The sequence below is a fragment of the Anabrus simplex genome, chromosome 8, assembly GCF_040414725.1.
Source record: "Anabrus simplex isolate iqAnaSimp1 chromosome 8, ASM4041472v1, whole genome shotgun sequence".
Taxonomy (NCBI): Eukaryota; Metazoa; Arthropoda; class Insecta; order Orthoptera; family Tettigoniidae; genus Anabrus; species Anabrus simplex.
In genome coordinates, this window is record NC_090272.1 from 43,062,797 (window position 1) to 43,081,608 (window position 18,812).

Here is an 18,812-nt window from a genome sequence, read left to right on the forward strand (position 1 = left end):
ATAAGCTGGGAAGCAGAAATGAGCTCATCATGCCTTGAGAAGAGATGGATGTAGAAAAACAGGGATAGATGAGCAGAGAGCCTATTTCTTTGAAGACGGCAGTATATGAATATGTGGGGATTGTCTCTGCCCTTTTGTGTTTCTATGTTTGTCCTTGTTGCTTCTTACTGCTGTTCCCTCTTCCTACCTCACCAGCCATTATACTTGTCCTATCTTGTGTTCCTTCTTGTTCCTATCTATCTATCCCTTCATTTGGCACATGTTTGTTTCTTTCCAATATTATGTGGGTGGATCAAATTTAACCCTCGATGTGGCGGACATTTATCCTGTAGTGGCAGCGATATTTTACTGGTGATGCAAACTCTTAGTATAAATTGTGTTAAAAATCGTTGACATATTATACATGCATAAGCAGCACACCCTTTTATTGTCAAAATGACTAGGAATAAGATGATGATGATGATACTAAAGCTGTTATTTATCATCCAAAATGTGTAAGACCAAAAATATATTGTATTTGTTTGTATTATTTATTTTTGCAAAAGTTTTGCTATATATAATATGTTTATATTTAGGTAAATTTAAGAAAAAATGACATATACAAATGGAGCACCAGTTTGTAGTGAATAGTTGTGTACCAGTATATAGTTTATAACACTGTTCTTAGCTGGAAAAAATATACAACAATTGTATGCTGCCACTTGTACATTTCACTCAGAGTCACTTGGGTGGGTCTTTCTTTTTACCCCACGATTGTCAGGCCTCCAGAAAAGCACTAGTTTATGATAACACCCCTGGTAAATACCACCATTACATCCAGGACACCAGAATGTAGACTTCTTCTTCTTTTCTTGCAAGCACACAACGCACAAGCGATTGTTATTCTGTGGCAATTTTTCGAGACCATGAGAGGGGCCTCCTGCATGACCTGTTGGCCTCACAACTGGAATTTGGAACTGTTCATTTAGCAATCCCCTAATTATACTGACCATGAAGTCTCGTCTTGCTAACGGCTTATCGGTGTTCTTTACGTACAGGATATATGCGTCAAATAATGCCATATCTAGAAGATTTGAAAAAATTTGCTTCCAGTACCTTCTGGTCGGTCTGGAGCAAGTGGCATGGTAAATGCACTTATCTTTATTATCTACACCTCCCATAAAGATATTATACTTATGAATCAGTAGTGGTTTCAACCCTTCATTTCCCTTTCGACTCCTTACAACATTATCCTCAGTGTGACACCCAGCTGTGAGACAATAAACTGGTTTCCATGTTTTCTTCTCTTTATAAGCAACCAGTAGAACTTCACCTTGCCTGAAGTAAACGGTTTGCCTAGGTTCAAGTTTTGTACCTAAAACAATCTGAGAGAGTCCCTTGAAGATTTATTCACTGTTCCTGTGAGGTACGTATCCCTTTCAAGTAGTTTGTTAGCCAAGAGGATTTTTGTATATCAGTTATCAGTGAATAAATGTTACCCTTTTTCTGATAAGTTGGCTCTTTCTAGCAAAGCCATGGATCATTTCCATTGGATAGGAAATCTTTCCCACTATAAAGTTCCACATGCAAAACATATGAGGTCCTACTGTCACACACTTCAAATTTTTTTAATGCCAAACCGAGCATGTCTTTTATTTGGCATGTATTGTATAAACACGCATCGGTTCTTCATGCCTATCATTGATTTCCTGAGTTGGTATGAAATCCATCTTGAATGATGACATCTAGAAAAGGTCGTACTTTGAACTAGGGATCGTGACCAGGTTGGCCCTTAGGAATATGATGTCCTGAGTTCAAATGTATCATTGATGATATCAACTGAAATCTCCTTAGTGACATGGTCTCTGCATAAAAGGGTGGATCCGTGTCCCAATAATGTGTAATATTGCTGCGAAACGTCAAGCCCATATTGATAATTATTGCTATAAATTTCTTTATTTCAGTTATAGTGACATCTACCCACCCGCGTATTCTGCTGAGCCTCGGTACTTCACCAGAGCAACATTTTGCGGCAATTTTTTCACTAGCATAAATATTTGTCTGTCTTACAATCAAGTTCCATACAGCTGGAGTAAAAAACAAATAAAAGTAATCTATAGGGTGTGAATTTCTTTGTGGACAGTTCTTTATACCTGCACTTGCTTCTCTCACCTTGAATTCGGGGTTCTTTGGAGGTTCAGGGGGATAAACTCTGACCCAAACTGGAGACACATTAGAAGGAGCTTATATGACCTAGACCTACTGTAGAAACAACATCTTCCACAATTTTTTCATCTTCACTATCAGAGTGTTACAGTTTGATGGCACATATTCTTCCTGATGAAAAATCTTCCATCTGCACTTCATTGTCCTTGTCAATTTCAAAATCTGATCCCTCAACATCACTGAAATCAACCTCGAGAATTTCTCGAATATCACTGGAATGATCCAGAAAATGATCTGCCATAATAAGGGTATTTACACATTCATGAACTGGAAACTCTACATAGATCAATTACGGCAAAGAGTGGCACAAACACAACGCGGAACATTACTCTTGACAACATCAACAAGATATCTCTCTAACGACTAACATGAAATTTATCTCGGTAGCCAGCAATTCATTCCACCAGAAGAACGAGAAAATGATTCAGTATTGGTGACATGAGTGCATATAAAAACTTCAAACTGATATCAGAAGGAAAACTGGTGACTAAATATAGCTGGCTTAGTTGAGACATACGTGTGGCCGGCCACTGAGTATGTAGCAGCTAGCAAAAGGCAGCAAGATTATGATGCTACTTTGGCAACGATTTACACTAGATTAGTGTAACATGCTATTATACAAACTATTTCATGGTTATGACCGAACATTTCTCCTTCGACTGATTCGTAATTAGCACATTTCAATAAATAATAATTTGATTATCGAAATAAAATAAAGAGCATCAGGCCTGATATCAGGCTTTTGCCACTTGGAGGGTAAAACAAGATTTTGGGTTCTGAGCGCGTAGTGTTGAAGAGAGTGGATGGTGACTTCTAAAATGTATGAGTGGGGATGTCAGGAGTGGGGATAATGGGTGGTTGACCTTTGAAGACCCATAATTTACTATAGTAATACCAGACAGCATTGAGTGGAGTGTAAACAGTGATTGTGGTGACATCTAGCGTGTAGCTGTGACAAGCCCAGGAACTGCATATTTGTCTATGCTACAGTTGAGAGGAATGCTTCTCCACTCATTCAAAATATTTTTGTTAAAATAATTGAACAATCATAACAATTAAAAATGAAATCTTAAAATATGAAATGTCTCCTTCATAAACTTCCAAACAAGCAATATGCTAGCCGTGTCTTAAAAATTAAAAGCAGAATTTGTTTGAGGATCCACACAGCCTATAGGAGGAATATTTAACAACTATTCTGTCCTCTTCTTTCTGACCTTTTTCATAATTACCTGGAGCAACACTTTGTATGGAGTTAGCAAAGACATCCAGCCACAAAAATAGGCTAACACCAACCCTATGAGGAGCGATATATTCACTATTGCGCGTTTCTGTGGTTGTTTTTCGTGTGATGTGTTGTATGTATTTGAAGATGCTTATGAACACGAACACAGACCCATAGCTCCCGATCTACAGGAATTAACAGACACAATTAGAATCTCCGACTTAGCCGGGAATCGTACCAGGGCCCTCTGAACCGAAGGCAAGTACGCTGACCGTCCCGTGATGGTGATTATTGTTTTAACACTAATCAGAAGAAAATGGGAGAGGTTCAACGCTTCAAAGAAAGAGAAGAGCCATGAAGCATTAACCATTCAGCCAAAGCACCGGAGTGTGCATATAACTTAAGAACATGCATGATTTATTAAGATTTCGGGAAAGAGAAGTTGAAATTAGGAACAGGAGTTTTGGTTCATTATTTTGAATTCTTCTTCTTCTTCTTCAGTACAACCGATCTTCTCAAACTCTACAGGGGAACTTACTCACCTCACGCTGCTATCTTGTTTTTTCTTCTACTTAGAGCTGTCTGTTTTACGTCATAAAACATAAATACATAATCTGTATATACATAATACATATTGGGGTTACGTGAGTGAACTGTGATGTTCCTGACAAGGTGCACCTTGGCGTCACCAAAAACCATAAAAGTAGTTAGTGGGATGTAAAGAAAATTATTATTATTATTATTATTATTATTATTATTATTATTATTATTATTATTATTATTATTATTATTATTATTACCGTGGTTGGTGGATCAGCAGAGGTGAAAGAAGGTGCTGGGATGAATGGATCTAACTACAGAGTCAAAGTTAATTTAAAATTTTAACAAAGGTTATATTTTCTGAGTTTTAACAATCAGTAACAACAAAATTTAACAGGATCCAAGAATTGTAACTCTCTTGGGCTACAAGCCCCTAGTTTTACAATTTCGAGCTTCTAGCTCAACTTAAAAGCTTACAGTTTTACACAAAGGGCAGAAATCCCCTAATACCTGGAGCATTTGCTCCCTAATTTACAATATCAAGCCTCCTAGAGGAACCTTTCCAACACGGCAATATGTTGTTGAAGAGTTAGTCCCACCAAACCATGTGGGTAGCAGCACTATTGACTTTCTCGCTGAAAACACCAAGTTGTCCAGTATTGTCATATTAAAGTATTTGCCCATACACTAGTACTGCTCACGATGTCTGAGCAACTGATTCATTGTAGTACTCTGCAGCGCATCATCATTAAATGTCTTACTAATGAAGGCATGAAACCGGCGGAAATGTTGTAGAGATTGAAAGGACAGTTTGATGATCAAACTTTTTCGAGGCTTCATGTGTTTGCTTGGCAGAAGAAGTTCAAGGAAGGATGTGAACAGGCTGAAAATATCAGCTATGATTGTCGTTCATGGGGAAGCATTACAGAGGAGAACATTTACAGCATCGCATCATCAATCAATACTACTGTGACCTTGTGAGTGAGGTTAGACTTGGTTAACACCACAAATCATGTGACCAACCAATAGTAAAAAGTCATTCTTTTTCTGGGTCCACTCAGTTAATATAACTCTAAATTTTCCCTATCTGTCAAGACACTTAGAACACTATATGATTCCTGTAAAAAAAACTATTAACAAAAGAATGGCATGTTTCATTCTACAAGAACATTCTCCTTCATTGACAATTAATGCCCACCTGCATACTGCAGCTCTCACTTGCCAGAAATCAGAAGAAATGAAATGGACACCACTCGACCACAGATTCTGTCAATTCTATTAACATCTGCATAAACATGATTTTTCAGAGTTGCCAAGTGCTATGGATTTTCCGTAGTTTTTACGATTTTCTCTCATGCCACAGCAGTATGAAAGCTGTACTGATTATTATCGATTTATAAATTCTCCATTTCTCCTGCGAATATGAAAAACATTATACATTGGATACTCGGTGTTAGAAATCAGTTCATGAAATTATGATGAAATAGCGACATTTGTATCTTTAACAGTCGGCGTAACATCTTGTAATTCCCAGCATATATGCTCCATTTCTGTTTATCTGTGATTTAGTAACGTTTTGCCTGTGTTGATTATGACTTATGTTGCATGCTCATGCTGCATATTTATGCCATGTAGTACAAGCATTTATTTCGGTTAGCAACAACATAAACTAATAAAAGTTGTGTAAACCAATGAAGAGCTGAGTGATTGTGGAGAAGGACGATCTGCAACAAGTCGGTATTACCAAAAGCAGTACACAGAAGAGTTTTCATGCCTAGGACCATCAAAATTTTCACCGAAACTCATGTTCCGTATAACGTGCAAATGTGGTTTTTCAATTAAACATGGAAAACGCAATGTCCGCCCACGCTGTAGGAAATTAAAAACATAAAACATCAAGAGTATGGATGCATCGAATGATAATGCAAGATGCTGCCGTCTTTTTTTTTTACTACAAGAAGTGACTGTAATAGTGTTATGCAGACTCGATGTTTTTCACACTTTTTTCTTTTGCTTAACACAACCTCCTCTTGTCTGCAGAGACTCAGGCAGGCCTTATGGCAACGAGTCTGTCCGTGGAAGCTGTCCTGGGCCAACATGTTACATAACTGTAGCTACGCCCTTCGACAACATTGCCAAACATACATCGCCCAATCAACCACGAGGTCACTGTCCATCCACCCTTTCAGATTAGCTGTTCACTGATACTTTTGGAATATTTTTTTCTTTTAAATACTACATAAGGTGATTGTTTTTGTCCATCACCAGTTATACTCAACATGACAGTACACCTTTGTTCTTCATTGTCTCCAGTTATCGTTTTATAACTTGGGTTCTTCAGTCTGCCGATACTTATTTTGGTCAGGTATAATTCTGCTACCATATGTTTTCTTTTTCAGGTAGTTTATACATTTATTTATTCAAAATTAGTTTTGGCAGACTGAAGTACCCAATGGTTGTAAATTGGCTGAGTTGAAACAGAAAAGATATGTTATCATTACGCTGGATTCCCCTTCCTGTTGCAGTGTTATCAAGCAGCATTTCAAAATAGACCGGTGTTTGGTGTGCGTAACCAGTATGTGACAGTCTGCATATGAATTCGGTATTCTCTGTGCATATTTATTACATAGCCTCAAAATTCACTACCTTTTCTTCACGATCACCTAACCGTTGACGGACGCTAGTTCTTCTCCAGAATCTTAATCCATTGCAGTTAAGGCATTTTGTTTCCCAGCCCCAGCTAGCTTTGGAGCCTATGATAGTCCCTTGGCTATAGCTAAAGCTTTCACATGGTACTTTTCTCTTGTAACTGTGTATTCACATTGTTTCATCTGTATAATCATACAGCCTTTTCTCTAGGTCCAGATGCTTAACTTTTTGGCCCCAAAATGCCTGGCAATTGCTATTTGTTTGTTGAAGTTAGATTTTGTTTTTCACTAGACAAAAATAGACTTTTCTTTGACATTGTACTTTATTTCTGCATTTTCAGTAATGAATAAGCAATAATGAGTAGTTGTAGCCATAGTGTTTCACACTTCACTTCTAATGTGCTACTGACTCTGCACAGAGGTCAGGGTGCGCAAAAATGATTTGAGTGGTTTCGTCAGTTATTTCTAGCCATTTTATTAGAGATATGGTGATGGTGTTTGATGCTGTAAAACAAGTATCCCTCAAAGTTTTATTTTGTTTTGTTTTGTTTGAATAGCCTTCCGTACATTGTGCTTCCCCCAACGCCCGCGAGAGCGCGACAGTTGCAACATCCGGCAGACATGATGCGTCCTCTACGCCAACAGTTGCAAAGATGGCGACTAACCGTGAAAAAGCATATGCTGTTCTGGAATTTCATTCCAGCCAATCTGTACAACCGTGTGACAAAACAGAACAAAGCATCGGAAAGATCCACCCAGTATCAACGCCATTCACCGATGGTATCAACAGTTTGAAACCACGGGATGTCTTTACAAGGGAAAATCAACAGGCCGGCGTAGTGTGCCTGAAAAAAACGGGTGAGCGTATGTGACACAGTTTTGATCGTAGCCTGCAAAAGTCTACTCGTCGAGCCAGCAGGGAAATAAACATGCCTCGTTCGACCGTTTGGAAAGTCGTAAGAAAAGATTGCAGATGCGAGCTTACCGTTTGCATCTTCTCCAATCATTGTCGCCGGCTGACAAAGTAAACCATTTTGAGTTTTGTGTAAGTTTTCAGGGGCGTATGGATGATGATGAATTTTGTGACAATCTTGTCTTCAGTGATGAGGCAGCATTTTTTTTTTTTCTGAGTGGTAAAGTTAACAGGCACATTGTACGAATTTGGGGGCTGAACATCCCTGTACCTGTGTGCAGCACGTTCGTGACTCTCCCAAGCTCAATGTTTTCTGTGCCATCTCAAAATTTAAAGTTTACAGTCCCCTCTTCTTCGCTGAAAAATCCATTACAGGGCACATCTACCTGGATATGCTGGAGAATTGGCTCATGCCACAGTTGGAGACCGATAGCATGAACTTCATCTACCAACAGGATGGTGTTCCACCTCATTTCCATGTTGATGTTCGTGACTTTCTGAACAGCAGACTTCCAGAAAGATGGATCGGTCGTATTGGGAACGAAGATCACATCCTCATGTTATGGCCTCCACGCTGCCCTGACCTCACCCCTTGCGACTTCTTCGTATGGGGTTATGTGAAAGACGCAGTTTTTACGCCATCGTTACCGGCTGATCTAACAGAACTGTGGGCCTGCATCATCAACGCCTTTGGTCGAATTGACAGAGACATGCTACGTCAGGTGCGGGACGAACGTTACTATAGGGTTGATGTGTGTAGTCACTCATGAAGCACATACCGAGCACTTGTATGCTCATAAAAAAAAGTTTTTCTGTCTGTCTTTATAATTTTGTAATGTTACAACAATTGAGTTATTGAAAGTTAGAAACTTCATTTTGTTCCGTATTGAACTGGGATTACAGTAAAATGTTAAAGGTCCACCTTTTCAATACAATGAATGTTTATTGATGTGAATATATATCACATAACGTTTAAAGAAGATTGGTACTAGTTTCGACGCTCATTGCGCGTCATCATCAGCTAACGAATCAATTGAGCAAAATACAGCTTATCAAAAGCAATATATAACACATGATGGCACCTACAAGACTCATGTTAAACTATGACTAGTTAAAATATAAAACACATGACAGCAAATACAAGGATTAATGTTAAAAGTTAAATTGTAACAAGTTAAAACAATGAAAGCAAACCAGAGAAGGTACGGTAACACAATTGTTAAGGTATGATGCACGAGAAAATAGTCCAGCTTGAGGTTTGTAGAACATAAGGTGTATCTAATAAGGCAAATTTTAAATGTAACGTTAAAATAAATGATGTGGGTATGGTGCGTATGACCATCTAAAACACATGACAGCACATATAAGTCACTGTTAGATTATAACCAGTTGAAATAATGAGGTGCATCTGACCGTAAAATATAAAAAATTTTGAGAAGGTATCCCAGTTGTTGAGTCTTGATAGACAAGAGAATAGTCCAGCTTGAGGTGCATAGATCATAAGGTAACATATGTTATCAGTGGGAAGAATAAACCTTGTTCTCTTAAGTTGCAGTAATTAACAGGCTTAATTCAGATGGTTTCGTAGCCAACAATGTGGTCGTGTGAAGATCATAATTTGAATAAATATTATGATTCCCAGTTCAGTATGGTAACGTGGAGACCTTGAGCAGCGTGATGGCACAATCATTTGTGCGCAACTTGTATAACTAGATCCATTGTTTGAGTCGAAGCGGTACCATGTTCCGAGCTGTCAGTGGAGAGATGGCGTGGGAGGACATCATTAGATGAAAAAGTTTGAGTGGTGTCTTTAAAAGTAGGAAAGATCACAATATGAAGATAAAGTTGGAATGCAAGAGGACAAATTGGGGCAAATATTCGTTTATAGGAAGGGGAGTTAGGGATTGGAATAACTTACCAAGGGAAATGTTCAATAATTTTCCATTCTCTTTGCGATCATTTAAGAATAGGCTAGGAAAACAACAGATAGGGATTCTGCCACCTGGGCGACTGCCCTAAATGCAGATCAGTAGTGATTGATTGATTGAAATCTTTTAATCATTAGTTTGAAATTAGTGAATTTTATCAAAGTCAATGACTGGTTTTTAATATCTGTGCATGATATGGATAAGTTTTGTGAAAAACACTAATTAATTTATATTCTGATATGAGGAAGTGGCGAGCAATGGAGACGAGTTGGAAGTGATGATGATGATGACGATGACGGAGAGAATCTTTCATTTCCTTTTTCTTGATCTCTTCCATTTTTCCTGATTTTATGGTGAGCATGCATTCAGTACCATAGATACTTTCTGGCTTTTTTACTGTATCATAATGTAAAATTTTAATTTTATTTGAAAGATTCTTCTTATTATAGGTACACTTTAGATGTGTTTCTGATGTTGGTCATGAATCTGGTCTTTTCAAAAGATATTTGAAATCCAATGTTCCTTGTGATTTCTTTCAGGAAGTTGAGAATTTTCAGATGCTGGGTCTCTACTTCGAGAGAAGATGGTAATGTTGTCAGTGAAAGCCAAGCAATTTATACCTACCCTCTTAAATTTTGATTCAAGTCTGATCTCGTGATGTAATCCTCTTTCTTTCAGTTTCACCACCCACACACAACCTTATTACGGTACTTTTTTCCAGGACACAGTTAAAGAGAATCAGAGAAAGTCCATCTCTCTGTCTAACACTTGTTTTTAAATTCCTCTGAGATCTCTCCCATAAATTTCACTTTAGATTTTATTTCTGTGAGAGTTTGCGTAATTATGTTGGTTGTCTTTGAAAGGAATCTGAATTCTTCTAGGATGTGGAATAGGAAGGTTCTGTCTATTGAGTCGTAAAATCAACAAATACTGTCAAGTAGTAGTAATAATAATAATAATAATAATAATAATAATAATTACACTGCCTGAAAAAAGAATTGAAGCACCCAGAAGGGCAGGAGGAAACAAAATGAAACTTCACATGTTGAGAGGGTATGTGATGTTATTTTAGCCATTACAAAATCAAGTAAAATTTAGAAAGACCTTGGCAGTAAGAACCAACTTATCAGTATGACGTTGCACCCCCTCTGGCCTGGATAGATGCATGATTCACTTGGGAAGGGTGTCATAAAGCCATTGTATTCACTCCTGAGGAAAGCTAACCCACAACTGTTGTTACTGATGCTTGACATCCTAGATGTTGGCACTGAGATGGAGTTGATACGGCTGTGGCTCTCCAAAACATTGGAAGACTGGGACCTCTCCCAAGCCACCACCATACACACAATGTTCAAACGGGTAGTACAGAACCACAATTCATCGCTGAACACAATGCAAAGCCATTTATCAGCAGTCCACTCGGTCATTGCACCACTCCAAACATAGCTGTTTGCGTTGTGCTATTAATGGCAGCCTATGTATGGTATGGTAATTCCTTAGTGTGGCTGCTGCTAGTCTCTGACCAATGGTGCGGGATGACACAGAATGTTGCAGGGAGCCCATCACATGTTCTTGGATGGCAGGCACAGATATGAACAGGTTACGTTGTGCTTGGTGCACAATACGGTGATCCTCCCTTGTGGTGGTCAGACGTAGTCGACCAGAAATTTGATGATGAGTATGCCTGCCCTCACGCTCCCGTGCAGTCTAACATCGGGCCACTGTCCCATCCGAATGTCCCATAAATCTGGATATTGCATGATTTGAACAGCCAGCCAAATGGAGACCCACAATGAGACTCCTTTCAAACTCTGTCTCACACGAGAACGCGGCATCTCCATGCCCTTCACAATGATTACTCAACATCTGATGCTGTTCATGCCCCTTCTATTCCCTACCAGGCCTGGTAACAACACTAATACACTATGGTGCCCGTTTTACCTGTCATGGAGAATTGCAACTCTGATTTTCATAAATGATTTGCCTAAACATGTAAAAAATTCCAACTGTCTCCTTTATGCAGAAGACTTCACAATATTCAGACTGGTTAGCTCAACACAAGACTGCCTCTTATGACAAAAAGACCTTGATGATATTCTAACATGAAGTCATATGAACAAATTAAAATTTAATGTCGCCAAATGTGTAACAATGTCATTCATCCGAAAAAAAAGAATAAAACTATCTTTCCATACAAGCTGGGTCCAAATGCCCTGCAGGAAGTTGACCAAGTCAGTCACCCTGGGATCCAGCTTGACAAGGGTCTTACATTCACAGCTCATGTGAACAAGGTGACAGGGGAGGCCTACTGGGCACTGGGATTTATCATAAGGAACAAACAAAGTGTACAATTATTGGGAGTTGTGTGACACTGCAACAATACCACCCACCACCCCATGTCATTATGTTTATTATATTTTGTGTACTCATCGCTGTTCCTATCTTCCTATACATATCTTGATTTCCACATGTTTGTTCCCTTCTAGAACACAAACCTCTAAGTCTGTTGTCTGCAAACAGGTGATCCAGGAGCGCAGACGGGAGATGCTTGAGAAGAAGAGTGTGGCTGACAAACACTTGAAAGGTGAGTAATATCTAGAAGATCATTAAACTGATGGTGGTATTTAATTGTAATTTACCATAACTGTTGATATTATTTTGTAATAATCAGATACAAGAATGAAGTACGTACTTCATTAAATGCTGGCTCTAACAATAAAAAATATTAACCATGTTGTTGTTTGAGTCATCAGTCCATAGACTGGTTTGATGCAGCCCTCCATGCCATCCTATCCTGTGCTAACCTTTTCATTTCTACGTAACTATTGCATCCTACATCTGCTCTAATCTGCTTGTCATATTCATACCTTGGTCTACCTCTACCGTTCTTGCCACCTACACTTCCTTCAAAAACCAACTGAACAAGTCCTGGGTGTCTCAAGATGTGTCCCATCATTCTATCTCTTCTTCTCATCAAATTTAGCCAAATCGATCTCCTCTCACCAATTCGATTCAGTATCTCTTCATTCGTGATTCTATCTATGCATCTCACCTTCAGCATTCTTCTGTAACACCGCATTTCAAAAGCTTCTATTCTCTTTCTTTCTGAGCTAGTTATTGTCCATGTTTCACTTCCATACAATGCCACGCTCCACACGAAAGTCTTCAAAAACATCCTTCTAATTCCGATATCAATGTTTGAAGTGAGCAAATTTCTTTTCTTAAGAAAGCTCTTCCTTGCTTGTGCTAGTCTGCATTTTATGTCCTCCTTACTTCTGCCATCGTTAGTTATTTTACTACCCAAGTAACAATATTCATCTACTTCCTTTCCTAATCTAATATTTCCTACATCACCTGCCTTCGTTCGACTGCACTCCATTACTTTGGTTTTGGACTTATTTATTTTCATCTTGTACTCCTTACCCAAGACTTCATCCATACCATTCAGCAACTTCTCAAGATCTTCTGCAGTCTCAGATAAAATAACAATATCATCGGCAAATCTCAAGGTTTTGATTTCCTCTCCTTGGACTGTGATTCCCTTTCCAAATTTCTCTTTGATTCCCTTTACTGCCTGTTCTATGTAAACATTGAAAAGGAGAGGGGACAAACTGCAGCCTTGCCTCACTACTTTCTGGATTGCTGCTTCTTTTTCAAAGCCCTCGATTCTTATCACTGCAGACTGATTTTTATACAGATTGTAGATGATTCTTCGTTCTCGGTATCTGATCCCTATCATCTTCAGAATCATAAATAGCTTGGTCCAATCAACATTATCAAATGCCTTTTCTAGATCTACGAATGCCATGTACGTGGGCTTGTCCTTCTTGATTCGATCCTCTAAGATCAGACGTAAAGTCAGGATTGCTTCACGTGTTCCTACATTTCTTCTGAAGCCAAATTGATATTCTCCCAACTCAGCTTCAACTTGTTCTTCCATTCTTCTGTAAATAATACGTGTTAAAATTTTGCAGGCATGAGATACTAAACTAATGGTGCGGTAGTTTTCACACCTGTCAGCACCGGCTTTCTTGGGAATAGGTATAACAACATTCTGCCGAAAATCGGATGGGACTTCTCCTGTCTCATACATCTTGCACACTAAATGAAATAACCTTGCCATGCTGGTTTCTCCTAAGGCAGTCAGTAATTCAGAGGGAATGTCATCAATTCCAGGTGCCTTGTCCCAATTTAGGTCACTCACAGCTCTGTCAAACTCTGACCTCAAAATTCGGTCTCTCATTTCATCAGCATCAACAGTCTCTTCATGTTCCAGAACCAAATTATCTACATCTTTACCTTGATACAACTGTTGGATATGTTCCTGCCATCTTTCTGCTTTGACTTCTTTCCCTAGAAGTGGCTTTCCATCTGAGCTCTTAATATTCATACACCTAGATTTTCTTTCTCCAAAGGTTTCCTTGATTTTCCTGTATGCAACATCTGCCTTTCCCAGGACCATACAGCCTTCGACATCCTTGCACTTCTCCTTCAGCCATTCTTCTTTAGCTACCTTGCACTTTCTATCCACTTGATTCTTTAATCGCCTGTATTCTTTTCTGCCCTCATCATTTCTAGCATTCTTGTATTTTTGTCGTTCATCGATCAGGTCTAGTATTTCCTGAGTTATCCACTTATTCTTAGTTGATCTTTTCTTCCTTCCTAACATTTCTTCAGCAGCCCTACTGACTTAATTTTTCATGACTCTCCACTCTTCCTCTATAGTGTTTCCTTCAACCTTTTCATTCAGTTCTTGTGCAACATGTTTCTTTAAACAATCCCTCACACTCTTCTTTCAACTTGTCTAGATTCCATCTTTTTGCAGTCTTTCCTTTCTTCAATTTCTTCAACTTCAGATGGCACTTCATGACCAACAAGTTGTGGTCAGAGTCCATGTCTGCTCCTGGGAAAGTTTTGCAATCCAACACCTGGTTTCTGAATCTCTGCCTAATCATAATGAAGTCTATTTGATACCTTCCAGTGTCTCCAGGTCTTGTCCACGTATACAGCTGTCGTTTATGGTGTTTGAACCAAGTATTGGCAAGGACTAAATTATGATCAGTGCTGAACTAGTATCCATATAGGCCTGCACTATTGTGGTGGGCATTGGTTTGGTGTCTATCTTGACGACAATAATTCTTTCAATATTCTGGTCATAGTAGCTTACCCGCTGCCCTATTTTCTTATTCATTATTAAACCAACTCCTTTCCCCTGTTTGATTTTGTGTTGATAATTCGGTAGTCGCCTGACCAAAAATCTTGTTCTTCCTGCCAATCTACTTCACTTATACCAACTACATCTAACTTTAGCCTATCCATCTTCCTTTTCAGATTCTCTAACCTACCACGATTCAAACTTCTAACATTCCATGCTCCGACTCGCAGAATGTCAGTATCCATCTTCCTGATGATTGCCCCCTCTCGTGTAGTCCCCACCCGGAGATCCGAATGGGGGACTAGTTTACCTCCGGAATATTTTACCCGGGAGGAAGCCATCATCAGTACATCATTCATACAGAGAGAGCTGCATGTCCTCGGGAGGTAGTTACGTCTGTAGTTTCCCGTTACTTTCAGCCGTGTAGCAGTATCAACACAGCTAAGCCATGTTGAGTATTATTACAAGGCCGTATCAGTCAATCATCTAGACTGCCGCCCTTGCAATTACCGAAAGGCTGCTACCCCCCTTTCGATGAACCATTCGTTAGTCTGGTCTCTCAAGAGATACCCATCCGATATGGTTGCACCTGTGGCTCGGCTATCTGCATCATTGGGACACGCAAGCCTCCCCACCATGGCAAGGTCACATGGTTCGCAGAGGAGAATATTAACAATAAGAAAGCAATAAGATGTAACTTAATAAGAACAAGTTCTTTAGAAATTAAATAACAAGCAAAAAAACAGGCATAATTGTATCCACATCATTAGTAATATTCTGGCAGGGTTGTCAACTGGGAATCAAAAGCTTAAATTTTAATTTGTACATATTCTACTTTGATTTTTGAGGAGGTGATACGTAATGAAGGTATCAATTTCATGTAGGGCATTTGCTGTTGTTGGTGGAATGTGAAACATTGTTGAAGTGTTAGGCACACATGTGGAACAAGGTGTAGTGGTCTATTTTGGATTTTATGAGGATAAACATGCAACAGGAAATGAGGTAACATAGATGTGCATTTAAGAGTGCCATTAACAGTTCTATGAAAAAAACAGTGATCTGTGTACTGCAGACATTTACTCAGATCCAAGATGTTTAAGTATGACAATTTCTCTGGTACTAAACTGTCTCTAGACATGATTACAGGCTTTGATTGATTTTAATGATGTTCGTGGGGACAGGAAGGAGTAGGAGTCAATGATAAGGAGAATATAAGTACAGAATTACAATTTAAAGGCGTTTAAGTCACAAATTTTAGTAAATCTGAGCAGATGTTCACCTACAATCTGGCTTGCTACCTAGCTACAACACTTCTGGGACACATTGTGCAAACGGAGTCTCACATTAAGAACTCTGAGCTTTTCCTTCCTCTTCTGCCACATTTCCTACATTTTGTAAAATTGCTGGAAGGGATGAATATTAATAGCACTAACATGATGGTCAGTTTTGATGCTAGTTAGATCAGTACCAGAGTGAAATGGAGCATCTCTTCTCAGCTTTACAAGCTAATAGGGTAAAGCAAAACTGAAATGAAGAGGGATTTTGACTATCCTCCACAATATAAGGGAGAAACAAGAAGAGACACATGACAAAAAAAGCATTCCTTCCATACATCTCAGTGATAACAGATAGAATTAAATCTTCAAACTTTCGGTGCACTTTACTCAAAATCTGTTTGGGTTAGCCACTTGAAATTTTCAAGGATTACTAGTTAGAGCATTATCTACAATAATAAGAAGGATAATTGGAAGAAACCAAATACTTTCGTCAGTATGATTTTTTCTTAAGGTACGATTTTTAAAACTAAAATAATGTCGAAAAATATTTATATTTCATTTTGTATTTTATTTAAAGGCATATTCCTTCTTATTACTGGTAATCAGGATGATGTTGATGCACCAACAAAATTTAATGGGCCTATCTTTATTAGTTTTCTTATAAATGGTACCAAAGTAGTGAAAAATATTAAACTGATAAAAATGAGGTTGAAGTTTCTCATTATGATTTGTTAGCTCTGACAATTCTTAGAACATTCCTGCCCCATAACTTGCATCATTTGTGTCCTCCTTAGTCCTCTTAAGGTTTCTCTTCAGTCTTCTGGCCCTTTTACTCATTTCTTCCACCATGCGGTCTGCTTTCTTTATTCGGATGTCATTCAACTCCATTAGGATGTTCAGTGTATTCTACCCTCGGAGAATGTTCAACATCCGCAGCACCTTAGCCCTACCAATATTCCCATCGTTGAAGGATATAACAGCATTACGTAGTCCAAACTCGAGTGTAGTATTACCAACAAACACTGTTTTCGGAACTCTGGACCACAGAACATGATTGAATGCTTCATTAACGTTCTGTGGTTTTCCATGCAGGCACTTTTTTAAAGATCTGGGTGTGCCAAATCAAAATATACTGGCTTTATAGCTTCAGCTACAACATGAGGTAACCCGCGGTGCTTATTATTTTGGTCTTTTCTTTTATATTTGCACCATGAATCATCTCCCTTAGGGAAACAGTTTTTGTTTTGATGAACATGAGGGAGATCCAATGACTATTTCAGATCCAGAAACACTACATGGCAAGCATATGGTGATGTCATTTTTAACCTCCACTACATTGGAACTAGGCCTATCTGTACTTTCACAAGAACTAACATTATTTACACCGGGAAGTTTACGTATGTGTCGATTTCCCGTATTCTTCCTCTTTCCAACAGATTTCAAACGACCCATTCTTCAATACGTCTATGCAAAATCACAAGGATTATAATACTACAACGATGTTTAGTAACCACTCGTAACATAAACAAGCAATACCGGAAGTTGTCATGGTTACCAACACAAAGTCTATGCTCAACAGAGCAGACCCGAAGTTAGTTCAGAAATCTATATATAACAGTTCAGAAGTTATACGCAAAAACATAAATCTCTGTAAAAGTGGGCGTTGTCTTTCATGGTGTAGCATAGTAATTTAAATGTTATAAAATAGTCTATTTTCATAATTTTTTGACTTTTTTAACCAATTCTTTTTCTCTATATTGTAAACAAATAAAAAAAAACAAAAAGAATTTTTCTGGTTTTTTTTCGCCCCAAGAAGGGTCTTTCTTACCTTAAAGAATGATACTATCAAGACTGCCTTTACAACTACAAAGAAAATATACCAGCAGTTATGTACGTTCAGCTAAGGATCCTCGGAACCCTCTCTATAGCTCAAGTTTATATCGGGACCACGAAAAACAACATTAACCCCAGACTGAAAGAACATAACTGTCACCATTGTCTCACCTGACTGTAAAAATCTGCATTGGCGGAGCACATTTGCTCCTTCCTCGATTGTGAAGCGAAATTTGCGAAAACTGTGGATCTAGTTATCACCTGTCAGTATCATTCTCATCTCTGCCAGACGACAGAACAATGTACGCACTGGGACACAACTTGCAGGTCTTATCAACACCAATCTGAGAGAGAGAAAAGTTAATATTAATGATGCCGCCTAGTCTGTGCTGTAGTTGTGGAAAAGTCTAGGTGTCCATCAGCCTGTGTCATTACATCTTGACTTTAGTGCAGATGAAATGTCAACGCGGCCTAATGTTGCGGGTAAACATTGACCTTGGTGATGAAAGCCTGCACCATTATAAAAGTCTAACTGAACTCATGACATGGGATTTTACCTGAACAATATGAAGAGAGAAATTTAGTTTAATGTCATGAATTATTCCAAGAATTTTAACCTCAGTAACAGCCTTGAGTGGAATGCCATTTATTTCATACCTGTGGAAACACTCACTGTTATTTAGCAACATTACAGTAGTTGAGATAAATAATAATTGTATGGCCTCAGCTAGCTTGTGCAAACATTTTAATTTAATGCCATCTGGCTGTCTGCTCGTCAGTTCCGATGTTCTGTTTTACTCTAGGCCTACTAGATGGCAGAGTAAACCGACTCGCTCTTGGCGTCTGTGGCTGAGTTTTAATGAATGTGTGGCAATGTTTAGGCTCAGCTTTAATTATTTAAGCATATAATGATGATGTGTGTATTCTTGTAGGGCGCAGGAGGCGACTTGCGTTCCTCGACCTGCTATTGGAGTACTCTCAAGATGGTGATGGGCTGTCCCAGGATGACATTCGCGAGGAGGTCGATACCTTCATGTTTGAGGTGAGAGGAAGTGTTATTAACCTAGAACAGTGGCAGCTGAAGGTCTGCT

At 38.7% G+C, this 18,812-nt stretch overlaps 1 protein-coding gene across 1 annotated transcript in view; it reads left to right on the forward strand.

Moving 5' to 3' along the window:
• Cyp4c3 (Cytochrome P450 4c3) overlaps positions 1 to 18,812 on the forward strand; it is a 314,949-nt gene that overhangs the window by 270,064 nt on the left and 26,073 nt on the right. The window contains exons 7-8 of the mRNA XM_068229046.1: positions 11,977 to 12,040; positions 18,654 to 18,763. Coding sequence (XP_068085147.1) covers positions 11,977 to 12,040; positions 18,654 to 18,763 — 174 coding nt within the window. The remainder of the gene's footprint in view (positions 1 to 11,976; positions 12,041 to 18,653; positions 18,764 to 18,812) is intronic.